General features: G+C 35.3%; 2 protein-coding genes across 7 annotated transcripts in view; both read right to left on the bottom strand.

Annotated features, from left to right (window-relative positions):
* LOC128987667 (cytochrome P450 4C1-like) overlaps positions 1-16,672 on the bottom strand; it is a 26,664-nt gene extending 9,992 nt beyond the window's left edge. Inside the window, exons 1-10 of one of the 6 annotated variants that reach the window (XR_008490266.1) lie at positions 14,403-16,672; positions 11,557-11,684; positions 11,091-11,222; positions 9,577-9,746; positions 8,782-9,036; positions 7,778-7,960; positions 6,864-7,020; positions 5,261-5,391; positions 2,569-2,611; positions 408-474 (exon numbers count right to left, since the gene is read on the bottom strand). Coding sequence is in view for 3 of the 6 variants with exons in the window: in XM_054408640.1 (XP_054264615.1) it covers positions 11,665-11,684; positions 14,403-16,233 (1,851 nt within the window). In the remaining 3 variants the exon portion in view is untranslated. Of the gene's footprint in view, positions 1-355; positions 475-814; positions 1,008-2,568; positions 2,612-4,099; positions 4,215-5,260; positions 5,392-6,863; positions 7,021-7,777; positions 7,961-8,781; positions 9,037-9,576; positions 9,747-11,090; positions 11,223-11,556; positions 11,685-14,402 lie in introns of those variants that run through there. The other 5 variants (XR_008490264.1, XR_008490265.1, XM_054408641.1 and 2 more) reach the window with 5 other exon arrangements.
* Positions 16,278-18,308, bottom strand: LOC128985004 (uncharacterized). Its single transcript, XM_054404378.1, has 3 exons — positions 18,210-18,308; positions 16,750-17,425; positions 16,278-16,367 (listed from the first exon to the last, which is right to left on the bottom strand). The coding sequence occupies exons 1-3, from the start codon at positions 18,236-18,238 to the stop codon at positions 16,278-16,280; spliced, it is 795 nt and encodes a 264-aa protein (XP_054260353.1). The 5' UTR covers positions 18,239-18,308.

The raw sequence follows: 18,308 nt of genomic DNA, 5'->3' as shown, positions 1-18,308 counted from the left end.
TATTAAATCTTCTTGAATGGGTGGTAGTTGTGTCCACATAATACATAGGATATTTAGAGAAAGGGAAGCGGATATTTCAATTGATTCTATAGAGGGACTATAGTTTGTGTTTGTATAATTTCATGCCATTATGGCACTACTTTCCACACACTCTGTGGAAGTGGAAAGCAACACCTCCCCCCAAAATATATACAAATACGAAATTTTGGTTTTTCATTTTTTTAAAGTTTTTCCTAGTTTGTTTAGTCCATGAGACCTATACGTCCGGGAAGGGTTAAGTTTAATCATTGGATTATAGATACTGTACTGTCTACTTAGATTGATAGTCAAAGATTTAATCCATGGCTTATTTTACCTGAGCATCTTGTGGTTTCTGTACAAATATTTGTGGTATTGGACCAGCCCACATACAGTACAGGCTGTACGGTTGCTTGGCTGCTGTTTTCATTGCTATTGTTGAGGAGTTTGTAAAATCTGGAACAAAAACAATAAAAACACAATTGATAATACTATTTTTTGTAATCATGAATTGAATTGCATGACTAAAAGTTTGAGGGAGTGCATATTACACACTATAACACTCCATTTAAGTTGAAGAATAAAATTCTGGATTTGAAACAGGTAGGTATTTATTGAATTAGTGATTAAAAAAGTGTTCTGTGAGAATCAGTGACCATGTAGTTTCTAATTCTGGTGAAATATGTATAATTGTCACCTATCATAGGAATTCAACTATATCACTTTGATTTTGGAATATCATTTTCTTCTTCAAATAAAACTGTATTGGCTGACTGAAATGAACTTTCATTATTACCTTCACCAGTATATGTTGGTACCCATATTTTTGAATGTGGGTTGTACCATGTGCCCAAAATCATGTTACATGGAATGGGTATTGGTAGTTTATAAGCAACATTGAGAATATTTCTATTTCTCCTTTGGTATAACTTCCATTGAATCGTGATGAATATCACCAAAGATAGAGGAACCAGTAATATCCACTGAGCCTAGAACAGAGAAGGTAACATTACCTTCACAGTAACAGCAAACCTAAGTACTTGATAAACTGATGTTATTTCAATCATTTAATTTATAAATATGGCATTTTTGGTAAAAATACAAAATAGGAAATGGATATTCCCTTAGTCAGCAGGTTTGTTGGGGTGGGGGTATTGTGTGTTTAATCAGGCATTTTGATGTGCAACTTTGTTTCCTCTGCATGTTATATAGTTATATTTATTTATTTATTTTTGCATGGTGTGCTTTTTGGACTTTTTGCATGTGAGTCAAGAGGAAGTGCATCTCTGTTTTTGTTAATTTTAGTGACTTGGCTAATTGTAAATGACTGAATGGCTCAATAAACATTGAATATTGCAAACGCTTTCAAGGGAAAGTGGTCCAAACCCAAAGTGATTTTTTTTAGATATCCTGGAGAGTCACCCTGTACCTCTGACAAAGAAGTCTGAGACGCTAACCACTATACTAACACACAACTACTATAAGAACACATTCTTGTTCTTTTTTGATTGTTGCTTTAATAAAACTAAAACATGTTATAATCTACTGCTATTATCTTTGAGAAACCCCATTTCTCTGGCTGTTCAAAGAATTAATTTAAACTAGAGGTCGTCCGGTGGTCAAAACTCGGCCAAAAATAGGTAATGCACAGACTTCTCTATTTTCACCCCACGCTGTAAATAAAACATGTGATTGGAATTTCTTCCATTTGTTTTGATTTTCTGTTTAGATTTTCCTTTTGTTATTTCGTCACCAGCAAGGCAACCCATAAGGCCCATGTTAGTTTTGTATTTAATTTTAAATGCATTTGTTGTGCTTATTTTTTGCATATTTTAATTTATAAAGGTATTTTGCACATCTATTGGGAAATATCGTTCTAACAGTATGTGTGGATTTTCCCTCCGATGCACAGGAGCTAAGAAAAGTTTTTCAAGAAACATGCTTGCCTATTAATATATAGGATAAAAGAAATAGAACAGACAAAACACAAAATTTGTATGGTTTAGGCAGTTGATTTGTTTTGGAAACAAGAGTCCCTGAAATGTGTGTTTTCATTATTTTCTCATGAATTGAACGATATCCCGGAGTCTATCTAGTCTAACCTAAGACTTCAAGAAGATGACAAAAATATAAATATCCAAAACATACAACTAAATAAAAAGGTTTATACCTGATTGTGGCCTTGTGGTCCAAGGTTTATCCTGAACACTGTGATTTATGTACATTTTGAGTCTAGCGCGCTTCCATATCCTGCCTGGTGCACACGAAGTAAAAACAAAAAACTATGAAAAATTATGGTTGACCGGTGTTTTTTGTGTTGAAAACTTTCAACACACCTCTTCAGGGAAGATTAGGTATTCTTTCTTATACGGATCTGACGATGACATTCGCTCCGAAAATGTGCATAACCCAGTAGGACAGACCTCAAACAACAAGGCCACAATCAGGTATTTTAACCTTTTAATTTAATTATCAATCAATTGGTCTGGAAACACCAAAACAAAAAATTAATCATCCAAAACTTGTCTGAAATTGTAAATGTATACTCACTATTGTTATGTCTTTTACAATTTCCAAGTACATCTCCTACGATCTGTAACAATAAAATTATACAGCTTCATCTTACAGTGGGTAGGGGTTTTTTATGGCATCATCAAAAGCAATAGTTTTATTTTTGTGTGGTTTATTAACTGCAATTTTTGTCCACCAAAAAAATAAAGGTAAATAAACAACTAGGTTTAAATATTTTGATTTAGGTTTTCACAAAATAGGCTGCTGATATATTAAAGTAGTAAATAAAGCACAACTGAGCGCTCTGAAATAATAATTATATTTTGTGGAAGTGACATGTTTTGGACTCCATAACAGTTAAACCCTGGCATTATTTACAAATAAAACAAAATTCAACAAGTTGTTTTTTGTTTTTTTTATCAAATGTGATAATATTTCACATAAGGAGGAAAGAGTTAATATTTCTTATAATAATAATAATTGAGACAGTTTTTTTCAGTTCTTTTGCAGTGTGAATCGATTGATATTTTATATATAACTATAGCTGTAACCCGCGGGCTTTGCCCCGTTTCACTTCTTAATTTTCAAGATGATCTCGTTCGCATGGCTCAATCATGTCCTGGTTGAAGTTCGTTCGCTACGCTCACTCACCTTTAGGTTGGAGCTCGTTCGCTACGCTCACTCATCTTTAGGTTGGAGCTCGTTCGCTGCGCTCACTTGCCTTCAGGTTAGCTCGTTCGCTACGCTCACTCGCCTTGAGGTTGAAGTTCGTTCGCTACGCTCACTCACCTTTTGGTTACAAATTAGCTGTTGTCATAAATGTAAAAGAAATAATGGTGCTGCACCCTGTTGGTAATCCTTGTAACTTTAATGCTATTGAACATCATAGAACAGAACCAACTTGTTTAATTGAAACAGCTGTTAAGATTCATTAATTCCATTTAAATATAAGTACTCATAAGATTAACATGGGAAATTCCAGAGCCACTGGGGCGGAGCCCGAGAGTCCGATCAGAATAAAAACCACTTAGTTTTCCTATTTAATGCCTAAAGAATCAGTGTACCAAATTTCAGCCTCCTAGGTAAATGGGAAGTGGGAGAATTAGTGATGAGTGAGTGAGTGAGTGAGTGAGTCAGTCAGTGAGGGCTTTGCCTTTTATATATATAGATAGTTTATTTTCCCCATGAACATTGATTGAATTCAATTTACATGTATTTGGTTTGTTAGGGACTCAGTAAATCCCAACAGATGCCACAGTAAACCATGACCAAGAACAGCTCATGTTATCAAATCCCTATCTTGCCTCAGAAAATATTTGTTTGCTGAATTTCTATCAGAAAATATAAGAAACATTTGTAAATTTATAAATCTGAGTAAGTGAACCAAGCTGTCCTTATTCTTTCACTTAATTGTCCTACCTGGAGAACAAGCTGATCTTAGACAGTAATAAAGCAATAATTCCATTTTTATTTAACACACATCCTTCACACATCTTCACTTCACCAGTCACCCTGGTGGGTTCACATTTTGTATGAATTGAATCTAATCTAATATAGTATTTAGTATTACCTTAACTTATGGAAACATCCAATAAACTTTATATTGCTGAGTTAAAAATAAAAACACGTCACATTAAAATTATCTCATCACAATTTTTGAATTCACACTGCCACTAGTGTTGAACTATAACACTCTTATCACATGTGTGACACAAAAGATTTATCAATTATGTAAATATAGCCTTGCGAGCTTGCAAATACAGGAACACATTATGCTCTGCAATTATCATTGAAATGAAAACTATAACTGCACACTTTAGATAACAATGACAGGGACCTTGAAAAACATTTAAGGTAGACCCATTTCCCCCATTTACATGATTGTAAATAAGTTTTTATTAGATTATTTTTTTCTTATGTTCCAAGTAAAAGACTTAACCGATTAAAAGACAGGCTGTTCACATCAACTTCTTAGAATGTGGCATTAAATTAATTGATATTATCACTATACTTTACCTTAGCCTGAATATTTTTATAACTAGGCCTATATAGATTTAAATTTCTTCCTCTTTCTGTAACTTTTATGATCTAAAACTGTATTAGAATAGTGCCACCATAGTCAATGATAGTGCTATAACACTTTAAGTGGCCAAATGAGTTTTTTTCCTCAAAATTCAACGCCCCCTGGGATATGGTCCTTCAATAAGTTTATTAGCTTCAAAATTCTCTATTCCTCACAGGGTTGCCACCTTATGTTAAGGAAAAATCGGGACATTGCCACCTTCCACCCGAATTAAAATAGGCTTATATTACGGGCATAAGGAACCAAAATCGGGACTGTCCCTGCAGAATCGGTACGAGTGGCAACCCTGATTCCACAAGCATTTACATTGCTCTATCAAAGCATGAGATAGGGGAAATAGGATACCTTGGGATTAAGCTCTCTTTTGGGGATATGCATTAGTGTACTTTTAAAAAGGTCGTGCAATATTAACTAAAGTACAAATAATACTTATTTGTACAATAAGTATTGTACAATAAGTTGTGTTAATAAGTTGCAGAAGCTAAGGTCAGCCACAGCACTTATCCTTGAAGTCTACAGAACTACTGATGTGATTGCTTCCTGTTTGCCAAAGACAGGCAAGATGTAAACAGACCTTTAAAGGTTTTTAGTGTCTTAAAATTTAAAAATTATAAGTGTAATAAAAGCCCATTTGTTCAAATAACTTACTTTGGTCTTACAGGTCTTCAGAGTCGTAAAACAAGTCCAGTAGGAGAGACTTCTTCACCTGGACATGTTCCTCTGGTTGCAGGACGAATGGTGATTTGTAACCAGTGACGAGGTAGAACTTTCCACTAGCACTGCAATGTTATACACCTCAGATTATCTTCCGTTACTTTATACAAAAATAGTGGAAGAATATACTACAGTAAACCTTAGTTAATCCAGATCCCATTATAAACTATGCAGTTTTGATGCACAGCAAATCGCACACAGTTGACCAAAATGATACTTAATTACACAATCAACCCCTAAACTGAGACTATAGTAATAATGAGAACTGTATTGATTTCATGAACATTAAGACGTATTCCACAAATTATTCTTTAAGAGGTTAACTACTAAGTTTTTATGTTATTCATTTATATTAGATATACACTATTTAAGGTTTTTTCCCTGGGAAAAGATGTTTAATTAAGACACAAGACGAACTCAACTCATGCTAAAAAAAGTCTGCTGGCTCTTACGTTAAGAATATTCAATTTAATATACGCTCTCTTTAATTCAGATAACTACTTAAAACCCCAATTTTCTGGATTACATTAATTAATACAAGGATTTACTGAACTTTAAAAAAGCTGATGATTTACTAGAATTAATAGTCCCTATTGTAGTTGTATTGTTTAATTTGAGCTGGGAAAAATAAACATAATTAGGCTAATTGGAAATCTACACATTTTACGTATGTATACACTGTCAACCGTAGATAATACAAATGTATGATATCAAACTTTAAAGTCACCAGGGAGTTAAATATGAAGCATAACTGATAAAAGTTCTCATTGGGGTGATTTGCAATAAATGTACAAATACATGAACTTTCTTATATACATAAGTGTGGAATTTGGATGCATTGTGTACTATGATTTCACCAACTCCCAAACCTTGTACCCTGTATACTTTGAATCTTTTCTTTCCAAAAGGACCAAAAGTTGATGAGAATATCTGATTGAAACTATTCTTTACAGATTTTTTGAGCCAGACAAGTCTTAACCAGTTGTAAAATTACAACAACGCCTGTAGCTATTCTTAGGTCCACTACATATACAGCACACATTCCTTACTCCACTCACTCTCAATACTGGACTGACGTCCTTCTCTCTCTGTTTGCATCATGCAGGTGTTGCTGTTCAATGGTAAGGATGCGATAGAACAGCTGCTAGTCCAAATTTGAAAATAAACCAAGCCCTTGTTACTTCCATCAGAACACAACTCTCTCCCCACAACTATCTTTTTTGGAATGGGTGTATCTCGGCGCTTCATTTCTATTTGTTGGATTCAGATTCCCAAGAGTTTTAGATCGTGTCAGTTCAAGTGGCAAGCAGGATGCGCACCAGAACTCTTCTATTGCTGTTGTTTTTATTATTTTGTACTTTTTCCCAACAATTAGTGACTCTCAGTTATGTTGGGGCTTTTCTTCATCCCTTTTACTCACCATCTTAACCAACACGATCTTTACCCTTACCTTCCAACCGAAAAGCAGGTGATCAGCAGTCTCCACTGAACTACCACACAACTATTTTATCTACTACAGTATTTTCAAGACAGTTACTTGGCAGGACATGGATCACCCATGAGAACAGTCGCTGAGATGCTACAATTGTCAGTCTGGTAGTGATGCCACGAGTCGCATCTGGTAGCAGGAAAGCCAACCTCCGAAGTGATAGATTCGATAAAGTACAAAGCTGCTCTACGATGTGAACAGCTCACTGGAACCGAAACACAATCATTTGTCATTCATGCAAGTAAACACCATGCATTTCCATCTAGTTTGATAGTATATTTACGGTAATTTCTAAATTGAACCTTTCCTAACAGTTTGTGTGACCCTTTTTTGTGATGATAAACAACTTTTATCGTTTGTTAGCAGCTACTATTGCAATTTTAAAAGGGAGAAATCATGGCAAAGGGTTTTATCAGTATCAAATGTACCATCTATAAACACTGTCGAGCTAAAACATACAGGGATGATGAGATTTTTAAATCTGGAACAGATTAATTTTTAATGAACAATATTTTAATTCTTGAATATAAAAAAACATTTGTTGTTGGAAAGGTCTTGGTGTGCTCATGCCAGAGCCTCTTTCTAAAGACTTTCCTACGAAATTGAGTCCTATTCCAATGCCTCAGCAGAAAGTGGCAAATCAGTAATATTTTTAATTTTATGCAGTAAAACTTGTAATAGAAAGAAATTATTCTTAGCTACTAGAAGCCAACACCAGTAGGTCAACAATGAGCAAACCAAAGGGAATTGGTTATTATTTATGTTACATATTTTCCACCTTTGGTTTCAGAAGTACCTCATGTAAGCTTCAAATCGTTTTCACTGTGTATATGTGAAATTTTGTTTTAGTTTTGATCTGATGTTTTCCAAGACATTGTTAATACATAAGTTTCCTCTTTCTTCATTAACAAGATTCACTTCTACATTAAATACCACAGGGTGACACTTAGGGAGGCACTTACAGGAAGACACCTCACATCCGGGTTGCTGTGACCCGCCATTCGGGTAGAAATCAATGTGACCCATCGGCCCAGACTGACCCAGCAGTCCCGCAGCCGAGTGTATGATGTCTACGAACACAGCATCGCCTGCGTCCAAGCTGACGTCATTCTCCATTGGTACGTAAGGGAGTGCCGGGTCCAAACCTGCTCCAAATAGATCAAATTTATAACTTGCTAACAATGATTCTACACAATTACCTTTTTGGTTTTTGTTGCCTTGGAAGTTCTTGTTGCTTTTGATATCTGATGAGCATTTCGCCACAGGTTGTGGCATCTTCAGAGGTTACTATCCTACACTTACATCCTAATATATACACAGTTTATATACACGAGAGAACTTCAAGGCAACAAAAACCAAAAAGGTAATTGATTAAAACTGTTCTTGAAACTGGGTTATATCACAGATTCTACACAGGTGAACTACATGTATCCACTGCAATATTCTAGGTAATATCCAACTGTATACATAATGAAATAAGTGTTTCTTGGTTAGAACTCAAACTGGTTTAAACTCAAAACCAAATATGAGTTTAGAATGGTGTGCATATGATCTGTTTAGCTTCGTTACTGACTAAGAACAGCTATTTCATTAAGGATCATCTATTATAAAGCTCAACGATCAGGTACAGCTGGGTTTCAGATTAGCACTGCCAAAAAGCTACTGACTTTTCTCAGGATCGATCCAGCAAATTTTGATTGTTAGGCGAGCACATTAACCACTCAGTACCCAGCCAGTCCTGCATCCTGAACACTATGTTACTATTTAGTCTTGTTTTATATTTACTTTGTGAAATATTTGACTATATAAACTCATACCACGAGGATAACTATACTGCTTCTTATATACTAAGCATTCTACTTGTCTGTGCTCATATAAAGATCACACTCTTAAAAAAACTATTGACAAAATAACTAATTAAATGTAACTTTTCAAACAATTAATCTACTTGTGAAACTTTACAAACCAGTGATCCGGGATACCAGTCCGTGGCCGAGAAAAGTTCCAGCATGACCCGCTACGTGAGCTCCCAAACTGAACCCTACGATGTGGATGTTACTGGGCGACACTCCTGCGTATACGAGGTGGTCCAGCAGCTGGGCCAACAGACCACCCACCTGCTGCAGTCCTCGTGAGGCGACAATGGGGTAGCAGGAGGATTCACCTACCAGCACGGACCAGTCTACCACCACCACGTTGTACGGCCCACGGGACAAATAGGCTGCAAACAGTAACCAACTGGAAACATCTGAAGGATTGATTGGTGGATCAAAATAATTTTGGAAAAAACTAATGTTGATTAAGACCCTAGTAAATTAGTTAAGGGCTAATTCCACCACTGAAAAAACTGTAGGGAAATTAGAAAGAATGGATTGAATGATCCATAAAACCATACTGATACAAAGGGTACGGGTACATTCTTCCTTTTCCATGGATAACATATGAAACTACAAACACTTTTGTTACACAAGTTTTGGTTACGGTTTTCATTTTAATACTCAATACTTGGTTTATTTAAGACTTTTCGACCTTTACTAATTTCATACTTCACATAAACCATAAACATCATTTGATCATTTTTTTCACAAAAGGAATGGATCTATAAACACGAAACTCTAGAAGTAAAGTCACTTTTTAACGAATATAGTTTAGTGCAAATGGTACTTACGTTCAATGGCTCAATACAAATTTGTGGGCATAACCAAACTATGTACCCTCCACATTTTCCATAATAATAACAATTACGCTATGGCATAGTTACCATCTTTCATGCTGACCATAACATCTGTCTGATAATCTTGAAGGTAGCCGTGAATGAGAACTTTTGTTTCAGCAAAAACATTGAACCACTTTGATTGAATTGACGATTTAGCTGGATTCAATGGCTCAAACTCATAATCTTCATAATAGTCCTCTTCATTTTCAATTTCCCTTTGAAAGTAAACTTCAAAATTATCAATGACTCATGCGAGTTAGAAATAAATTATCAAGCAAAGTTTCAATCAAAACAATAAACGAAAAACCATTAACTAAGGTTTAGATGTTTATTTTACTGTTCAATATTTTTATAATGAAAAACAATGTTGCTAATGCAAAAAAGTCTGAACCAGAAGTTAGTGTGAAAAGGATAAAATATGTTACAAAACTGCACAACATTAAATTACAGTTTTGTACTAAACAGCTAATAAATACAGCAACTACATCCACCAGCGCTATATGAAGAGGGTTTATTTTTTGCTATGAAAGCGCTGAGGAGGAATCAAAGACTGGTACGGGTGGCGTCGTCCTGTAATCTAGATACTAGGAGGTTACAAACTGTTTATATTTATAGGCTTGCACTGTGGATGTGACACTCCCTAGTGTGGATTAACGTCCTCACGAGTGAGTACTACAACTATCCGCAGTACTATCCTGAAAATTAGACCAATTCGTATATACCAAGGCAAAAATGTGGTTCAGATTCCACTATAAACTGTAGGTCCTTTAGTTGCCATTGGCTGTATGGGCTATTAATTAAAAGCTGTGTCTAAGGAATAAGTCAGCCTTATTCACTAACAAGACTACAAGATCGCGCCACTCATCCTAAACTCATCTCCATTAATACTTGGCTTAAAATACCTACTTTGTATGGTTGCAGAAAAACTAGAAGATCTGAAGGCCTTAACCGAATTATTTATGAAAGAAACAGAAAAAGTAGGCCTAAAAACAAACTATTCCAAAACTAAGTACATGCACTTTTCAAGAAACCTGGATAATACTGAAGAACCAATAGAAATTGATGGCCATACATTTGACAAAGTCAACTGTCAATCAGTTTTAAAGGGAAACACTGTAGGAAGGCAACCCCGGGGAAGACCTAAGCAGAGGTGGTGGAAGCAAGTGCAAGTAGATTTGGAGAGAATTGGGGCAACGGAGGATGATGCGAAAGACCGGTTAACTTGGGGAAGATTTGTTGGTGCGGCCAAATATCACCTCCGATATAAATAGCCTTGGGAGTAATTAAGTAAGTATGGTTGTCATTTCATTGAAAAGTATTAAAGTAAAGTATAAAGTAAGAGCTTGTGTGAATCAGTTGTCTGAACAATCCCAAGTTCAAAACAACAGAGAGTCTACTAGACTGAATTTGTATTACTGTATTAGTTTTTATAAAATGACTTTATAAGTTTTATAACTTTTTTAAACGTTCTTTGCTATGTTATAAGAGTCTGCATGCTCCACATTGTTTGTTTCAAACAGTACAGCGGTGTAATTAAAGCATTTAAAGATCCACCTTACCTTTTATTATAGGGAATCTCTGTCTTGAGTTCTTCCTCCAATACAGGTTTTGGAATATTAGCATTGTCTGTCACATTGTCCAGGGGTTGTTCTTGGGGGAGAAATAGTTCTTCTGGCTCCTCTGGATTTTTCCTGGAATTCCTCAAATATTTGTTAAAAAGTTGCTGTTGTGTAGGCTAACAACTCTCTAACAAGAGTGCTTAAGCTTTCGTTGTATTTAGTGAGAGTGATACAATATGTGATGAAAATGACACAACTGAGTACCATATGGTAAAGTCAAAAAATGTTCATTAAATTCATTATGCATCTAAACTGTGGTGTGTTGCAAAACACTGTGTGTTTTTCCATCAGTCTGTGGACATTTAAAACTTGTTTTCACAATCTATTTACCTAGCTTAACTCGACATTAGTTTTAAAAATTGGTTCTAATCTGCTATGTTCTAAGATTCAATCTCCAAACACTTACCTAGTGTACAAGTGGAAATGAACGTCTTCTGGCTTTGCTTCAACAAAACTACTGAACACACAGTGGTACATGCCTCCCAGCAGATCCAGAGCCATATCCAGCTCTACGTCAGCAACACAAGCACACATCTTTTATGAGGAAAACATTAACATTTTACAAATTTATGATGTAACATTTTTCTTTACAATCTAAACATAATTCAAACAAATGCAGTCTGTACCCACAGCCACAACACAAAGGTGTGTTATAAAGACTTCAAATTTCTAGAAATTAAAAGGACAACTTTAAGGGACTTTGAACCGCCAGGCTTGTTCCCAGCATCCGACCATAAGTAGAACGGAAGTAGTACGGTGGGCTATCTTGTGACCCAGTTTTTGCTGGATCATGGGTACTCCTGGGCTTTTTTGTACAGAATGGGGAAGACCGCCAGCTCAAGCTGTCTGTACTGTCTCAGCATTGCAGACAAGGCTGAGCACACCTTCTTCTTCTTCTGTGACAGGTGGCATAATTGCCAAGCCTCTGTGATCCCTGAGATCAGCTTCAACTTCTTTAGGGTTATGCTCCAGGAAAGGGCACTTGAAACTGTGTAAAGCATAGTTCTCCGAGGCCATACTTGGGCTAAGAAAGTCAATACGATTGTTGAAGTCAGACTATTTGGGGCAAAAACTCAGATAATAAGTCGTATGATTGTTCTTTACAGGCATTACTAGGTGAATTAGCTTCCCTTCACAACCCAAATGAAGTATTGCTAACTTTGTTGGAGAGCTAGATTTGGCTTTGAAACAACAGATAACAATTAATATTTCTGAAAAGTGAAAATCATAATTTATTTCTTTATTTTTCATTACATTTCAAAGAGTTTAATCAGGTCAACGGTTTGTATATATTTTAAATTGCCAATTGCTAGAAACCGGAACCATTCACTTTAGGTATTATTAACCTCTAACTATATTAACTTGTTAAAACACTTTTTTTAGTTGCACTAGGTACAGTTAGATATAAAGAATGTCCTTTCTGAGACTTAGGCTAGGGCCACACTTCGCGACTTTGACCCGGCGACAAAGTCGCGGCGTCAATGAATGACAGTGCGTAGCATTAAATTAAATGGAGGCGGCCACACTAAGCGACTCGCGACCAGCGACCAACGGCGACAGAAAAATAAACGCGACCGGGAGCGTTTTTTGGTCGCGGCGACAAATACGCTCCCCATGTTATCTTATGGCACCGGCCATACTAGGCGACAAGTCGCTCGTTCACACCCCCTTTGCTGCTCTATTTTCATATCTATATTATTTAGTTTTGGACTGGCATGGAAAATATGCTTTTAAAATACAAATATTTTCATCGACAAAATAAGTGTTGGCATATTTACATGTGTCCTCTAGCATATATGAGATTTTACTCGTCTGGTATAACAGGAAACTAAAACCTCGTGTATTTTTCAAATGTCGTGCGTTCAATTTTAGCCACATAAAAAAAATACTACAAAAAGTTACAATATCAAAAACGCCATCCATAAACAATGATGTTTCAGGTAATTCACTCCATACCTGTGGTTTCTCATCCTTTTAGCGAATTTTCCAAATAGAGAATAAATTATTACGGTTTGCATGGTAGGACCTAAGCCCGGGACCGACTTATTTTTCGTTTTGAGGTCCTCAGAGGCAAAAACTCCCTCCGTTAAAATTCATATATATAAGTACATATGTATCTATATACATTTGCAGTGTATATATTTTATATTTATATAGGTCTATGTGCCCATTAGGGCGATAACTTAAGCAAAATTGATAAGATTTTAATGGTATTTGGCACAAATGTTAAAACCAACGTTAATTCAAACGGGTTCGCAAATTAAAATGATCAGACTATGAGAATGGGGGTTTTCGGGGCTTTAGTGGGGTATAACATTAGTTCTTTCTTATTTTTGACCCTAAAACATAAATTTCACAATTCCCTTCCAAAAATGCCTTATACATAATGCCCGTTTTAATGGAGAATAAACTGTTGTAGTTTGCTTGTTTATAGATATATTTTAATAACATTTTGCAATATTGTTAATTTCGTGCTTAGCTATCAAAATTTTAATTAACAAGCACACCTCATTAGGTTACCTTATCTGTACTAACAAACCTAAGCATAAATTTAAATTCATCTTATATAAATTGGAAATAAATCCGACAAGTTTAGGTGAATATTTTAGTGGAAATCTAGCCAAACAAATGTAAATTCAATTAGTCTGCAGGTTTTTTTGCGGCGGGGGTATTTAGATATACAAGAGATTGCAACATCAAGCATTAAACAGTGATCTGACGATTTAGACGTCCACATTGGTTTTAGAAACACAATTTAACACTTCTATTTAGTAAAAATTGTATTCCTTTGTTGCAGGTAAATGGTTAAAAACTATTACGTGACCTAGTACGAAATATAAAGAGGCACCGGTGCACGTACCAAAATACTTTAACTATATGATTCGATTCGTAAGATTCGCTTGAATTGTATGATACTGCAAATAATAGTAAAAAACATCAATGTATTCTAAGATCATCCAAAAACATACATAAACAGTCATAGATCCTTATTTATTTCCATAATCAATGACACGATTTTAAAATTACAATACAACATCTCGAAACTCTATTTTTACTGGTATGGTAAAAAGTAAACTGAAAGGTTGAAATTGTCGCCTATTGTGGCCACCCCCAACTACTTTGTCGTCGCGACAAAGTCGCGCAAAAAAAGTCGCCGCGTCAAAGTCGCCAAGTGTGGCCCTAGCCTTACAGAAAATTCAAAAATGTTTTTGCTATTGAAGGGGAAAGTTTAGATCAATAGGCTATACTTACTTGATTCATGAATATCCTTCGAAGTAGCGTTTGTGTTGTTAACAGCCAGTATGACGATTGAAGAATTTGGAGGCTGCAGGTGATCCGGTAAGCTACCGTTTTTAATATCAGTGGCATTTACATCCCCAATCTTAGTGATGCTGTTTGGAGAAAGTGCTTTGAACACACCAACCAGACTGTCAAAAGGTTTCATCACAAATGCCATGACATTGAAAGATGTGTCATTGATATCAGCGGCATTACGCACATCTGTTATGTTTGGATAAAATTCATGTTTCTTCGTTTCTACTTTTGATTCCACATTATCTGCAAATGCCACTGACTTTGTTAAAGCAGTGCTATTTTCCTGTTGCAAAGAATTGGTTTTGTTTAACTTTATAACGTGTATTTTATCCGTGTAAAATTTATGAAAAAATTGTTTCACTTTTCCACGGCCAGTTTTGTTGACTGACATATTTGGTTCAGTCGTAAAAGCAAATTCAATCTGTGTCCTATTGGACAGAGTTCCTCGTTGATTTTCATTGGTGGTAGTATCATAATTATACGGAATAAGGTTGACATTAAGAGTATTGTCTTTTCCACCTCGTCTAGTTGATGTTTCTGGAGCATTAGAATTATGTATATATTCTTTGGTTACATCACTAAGAGCTGAATCCACCACTGTGTTGTTTTCTGAAACTATTAAAGGCAGAGTGTTGTGGGAATGTTTAAGATGAAAGAAATGTTTGATCTTTTTATTTGGTGCAAAAGTGGACTGGATTAGATGTTCTTCGCTACTTTGGACAGGTGTTTCTGTAGTTACATATGATGGAAGAGGTTTCGTTACAGTTATATTGTTAGTGGAGGAAAGCTGGAAACACCATCTGAATGTACAATTATCTTTTTTGTTATAAGTCTTATTGATAGCAGGTATTTTATTTTTACCTAGAAACCAATCCCTAAACCTGTCACCACTGTTTGTATGCACTGTTACATTGAACATTTCCTTGAAACTGTCTGAAGCAGAGTTATCTAGTTTCCTGTTATTGTAATTATGATTTTCAATCCTTCCTGGGTATTTGTACCTTCTGAGATCATATTCTGTGGATTTCCGCAAACCCCTAATGTCTTCATATATTTGAGTACTGACAACAAGAGTATTATCTGTATGTTCACTTGTTTCTAAGCTACCGAGGCCTTCAAAGCCTTTTGTAGTTGTGGGATTATTTTTCATTACTTTATGTTTTGCAGTATTATTACAGGTTGGATTGGAAGTTTTGGAGTCGAAGTGAATATTAACGGCACTCATGGGCTTTGTTGTAATGTCAAAATTGAAATTTTCCTTGGTGACTGGAGTATCTTTTTCATAATTTTCACTAGATGCCAAAGACAACAATGTTGAATCACTAGGACAATGCTGTGTACTAGACTTAAAATTTTTAAATCTCATCAGATATTTGACTTTAAACGGACTACGAGTTATCGTATCTTCTGGTTTAATATGTGAACTGATTTTTGATCCAACCAATTTATTGATTGAACTCTGTTCAAATTCTTTGTTTCCTTTACTTATTGTTGTTTTCACCAATATCTGGTTGCTTTCTTCTTCATTTTCTGCACCTTGATTTAGAGGCTTCATTAGGTGTGTCTTATTTTTGTTTTCTCTAATAATGTCACTATTCAGTCCATGTTTTCCTTTTGTTATTGAGGGTGTAAAGGTTGTCTCGGATCCACACTTTGTATCAAAATTAGTTTGTTTTGATGTGAAATAACCTTCAACATCTTTAGATAATGTATCAAAACTGCTAGTTGATGTTCTTGGATTTTTATGTACCAAGTTTTTTAAACGCATATATTTACTACTGGTTTTCGTTAAACCTTTACTTAACTCTGCAGTTAAAGGAATTTCAGTGATAGGCCTACATTCTTTGTCGAGAACGTCCTGAATTGGAGAAGATGGGATTTGTGTTTCAAAGACAACAGGCTCTGTTGAATCAAAGTGATTAGGATTACTAGTTACAGTTGGAAAATGTTTCAACTGTTTTAGTTTGTGAAATATGTTTAAAAATTGAAGGACACTTGTTGGTCTAAAAGTTGTGGACGCGTTGGTTATTGGCTCCAGTTTGACTGTTTCATTTTGAGTTGTTTTTATACTACTTGGACTTTTTTGCGAGATATTATAATGTTGTAAATGTCCTCCTGTTTTATTGGGCGATGACGCTTTTGAAACATGGAAAATGTTTTTTATATTGAACTGATTGCGATTAATTACTGACTTGTAACTAAGAGAAGAATATTCTTTTGACTGATGTGTTTTGAAACTCTCATTAGTTGTATAGCATTTCAATGTGTAACGGTCATCACCTACTTCTCTTGTAGCAGAATACATCTTTGTTCCAGATGTTATATTGTACTTGACTGTTCTAGGGTCTAGGGTGATCTGGTTTCCATTCAAAGGAGTGTTTGACAAGCCATCGTAACTCAAACCGGATTCAATGTAGGAGCGGTTTTTTGGTAAACAAGATTTTAGCAAGTCAATTGTGTTTGATATCTTTTTCTTCTGCATAATTTTATCATCTGAGGTACTTGAACTACTTGCAGCAGAAAAATATGCTGTTGAGTGTTTGGAATGAATAATTTTCCCTTTGTCTTGGAGTGATTCAGTTGATGGTGGATCAATTGTTTTTCCTGTACTCATACCTATGGGTTTCTTCAATCTCTGTTTTTTTCTATGAGCCATCTTTGTCTTTTGAACAAAAAAAGGGGTACAAGTTGATGTTATGTTGATTGGTTTGTTATGGTACTTATTCAACAGATTTTCAAAATTGATTTTCTTCCTTTGAGTATTTATGAGGAGCCTTTTTGTGGTGGGGTTGTTATTCATAAAAATCCTTAGTGTTTTCTTGTCCACAATTTGGTTGTCCGTTCTGTTAAACTCCATTACTGTGTTTAAAGTGTTTGATTCGGAATCAGTTTTGCCTACTATGGGAAGTAGATGACAAAATATAAGTAAAACTTCTCCAAGGCAGACCATAGTCATTAAACTGAAAAGAAGTAAAACAAATTACCAAGGCGGAACAGTTTTTATCTTTCATGTGTCTATTCAAATTAATATTTTTTCATGCCAATTTTATGCTAATTCCTCAACTATGGAACTTAAGTTATGTAAAGGAACCAATTGAGTTCTTTTAAGCTTATAAATTAACTTGTGCTAACTTACTATCCGCATGCAGTGCTAAACACGTCTACCATTGCATTAGCTGTATATTGTACGTTGTTATTGTATAATATATAGCCTTGCATATACACAAACAAAATATCTATAGCTGCAGTAGCAGTCTGTGTGACAGCCTAGCTGTATAACAATGGTGAAACAAGACATCTTCAGCAAGTCTTTCCTTTTACTTTTTTTGGTTTGGCTGACTGGTACTGGTAAACATTTAGATCAGTTGTATCATAGCCTCGTCTAATGCAAGGCCACGGTGTTGGTGTGTGGCATCGCTACACGTGGTGTGGCCATGGTAATAACAGGAATAACAAACTTGTAAACATAAACATTGCGCATGATCCATTATAAATTAGTGCAAGGGCTGATTCAGTATGCCAGGTCTATGGTGTAGCATATTTTGTCCGTCTGCAGCCCTGTATTAGAGGAGGCTATGGTTGTATGCTTCTTCAATAACTATCATGTTCTAGAAAACCTCTACAAATAAATGTTGCACCTATCTAAATAATTTTAATGGATTCATTGCTTATTCCTACTTAATTAAAAAATAATATACTTCTAAATTTTACCATTTTGATAAAAACATAATTTATGGTACTTACTTATTCTCAAACAACATGCAGTTAGACATTGGCACAAGCTGATACTAATGTAACAAACTTTAACACTTAACAAAATTTGAAAGATCACCAAGAATTTTG

Source organism: Macrosteles quadrilineatus, unplaced genomic scaffold (genome assembly GCF_028750875.1).
Source record: "Macrosteles quadrilineatus isolate MER2022 unplaced genomic scaffold, UCM_ALF_1.0 Scaffold_2__2_contigs__length_208266976, whole genome shotgun sequence".
NCBI lineage: Eukaryota > Metazoa > Arthropoda > Insecta > Hemiptera > Cicadellidae > Macrosteles > Macrosteles quadrilineatus.
This window is presented reverse-complemented; position numbering and strand designations above follow the sequence as displayed.

What these genes read in the sequence shown, in the direction of transcription:
- LOC128985004 (XM_054404378.1), bottom strand. Translation starts at nt 18,238, where the DNA reads ATGTCTAACTGCATGTTGTTTGAGAATAA. An exon ending in TGCATGTTGTTTGAGAATAA is followed by an intron (nt 17,426 to 18,209) that starts GTAAGTACCATA and finishes ACTTCTTTTCAG; the next exon opens with TTTAATGACTATGGTCTGCC. An exon ending in TGTATTCTGCTACAAGAGAA is followed by an intron (nt 16,368 to 16,749) that starts GTAGGTGATGAC and finishes TTGATTCAACAG; the next exon opens with AGCCTGTTGTCTTTGAAACA.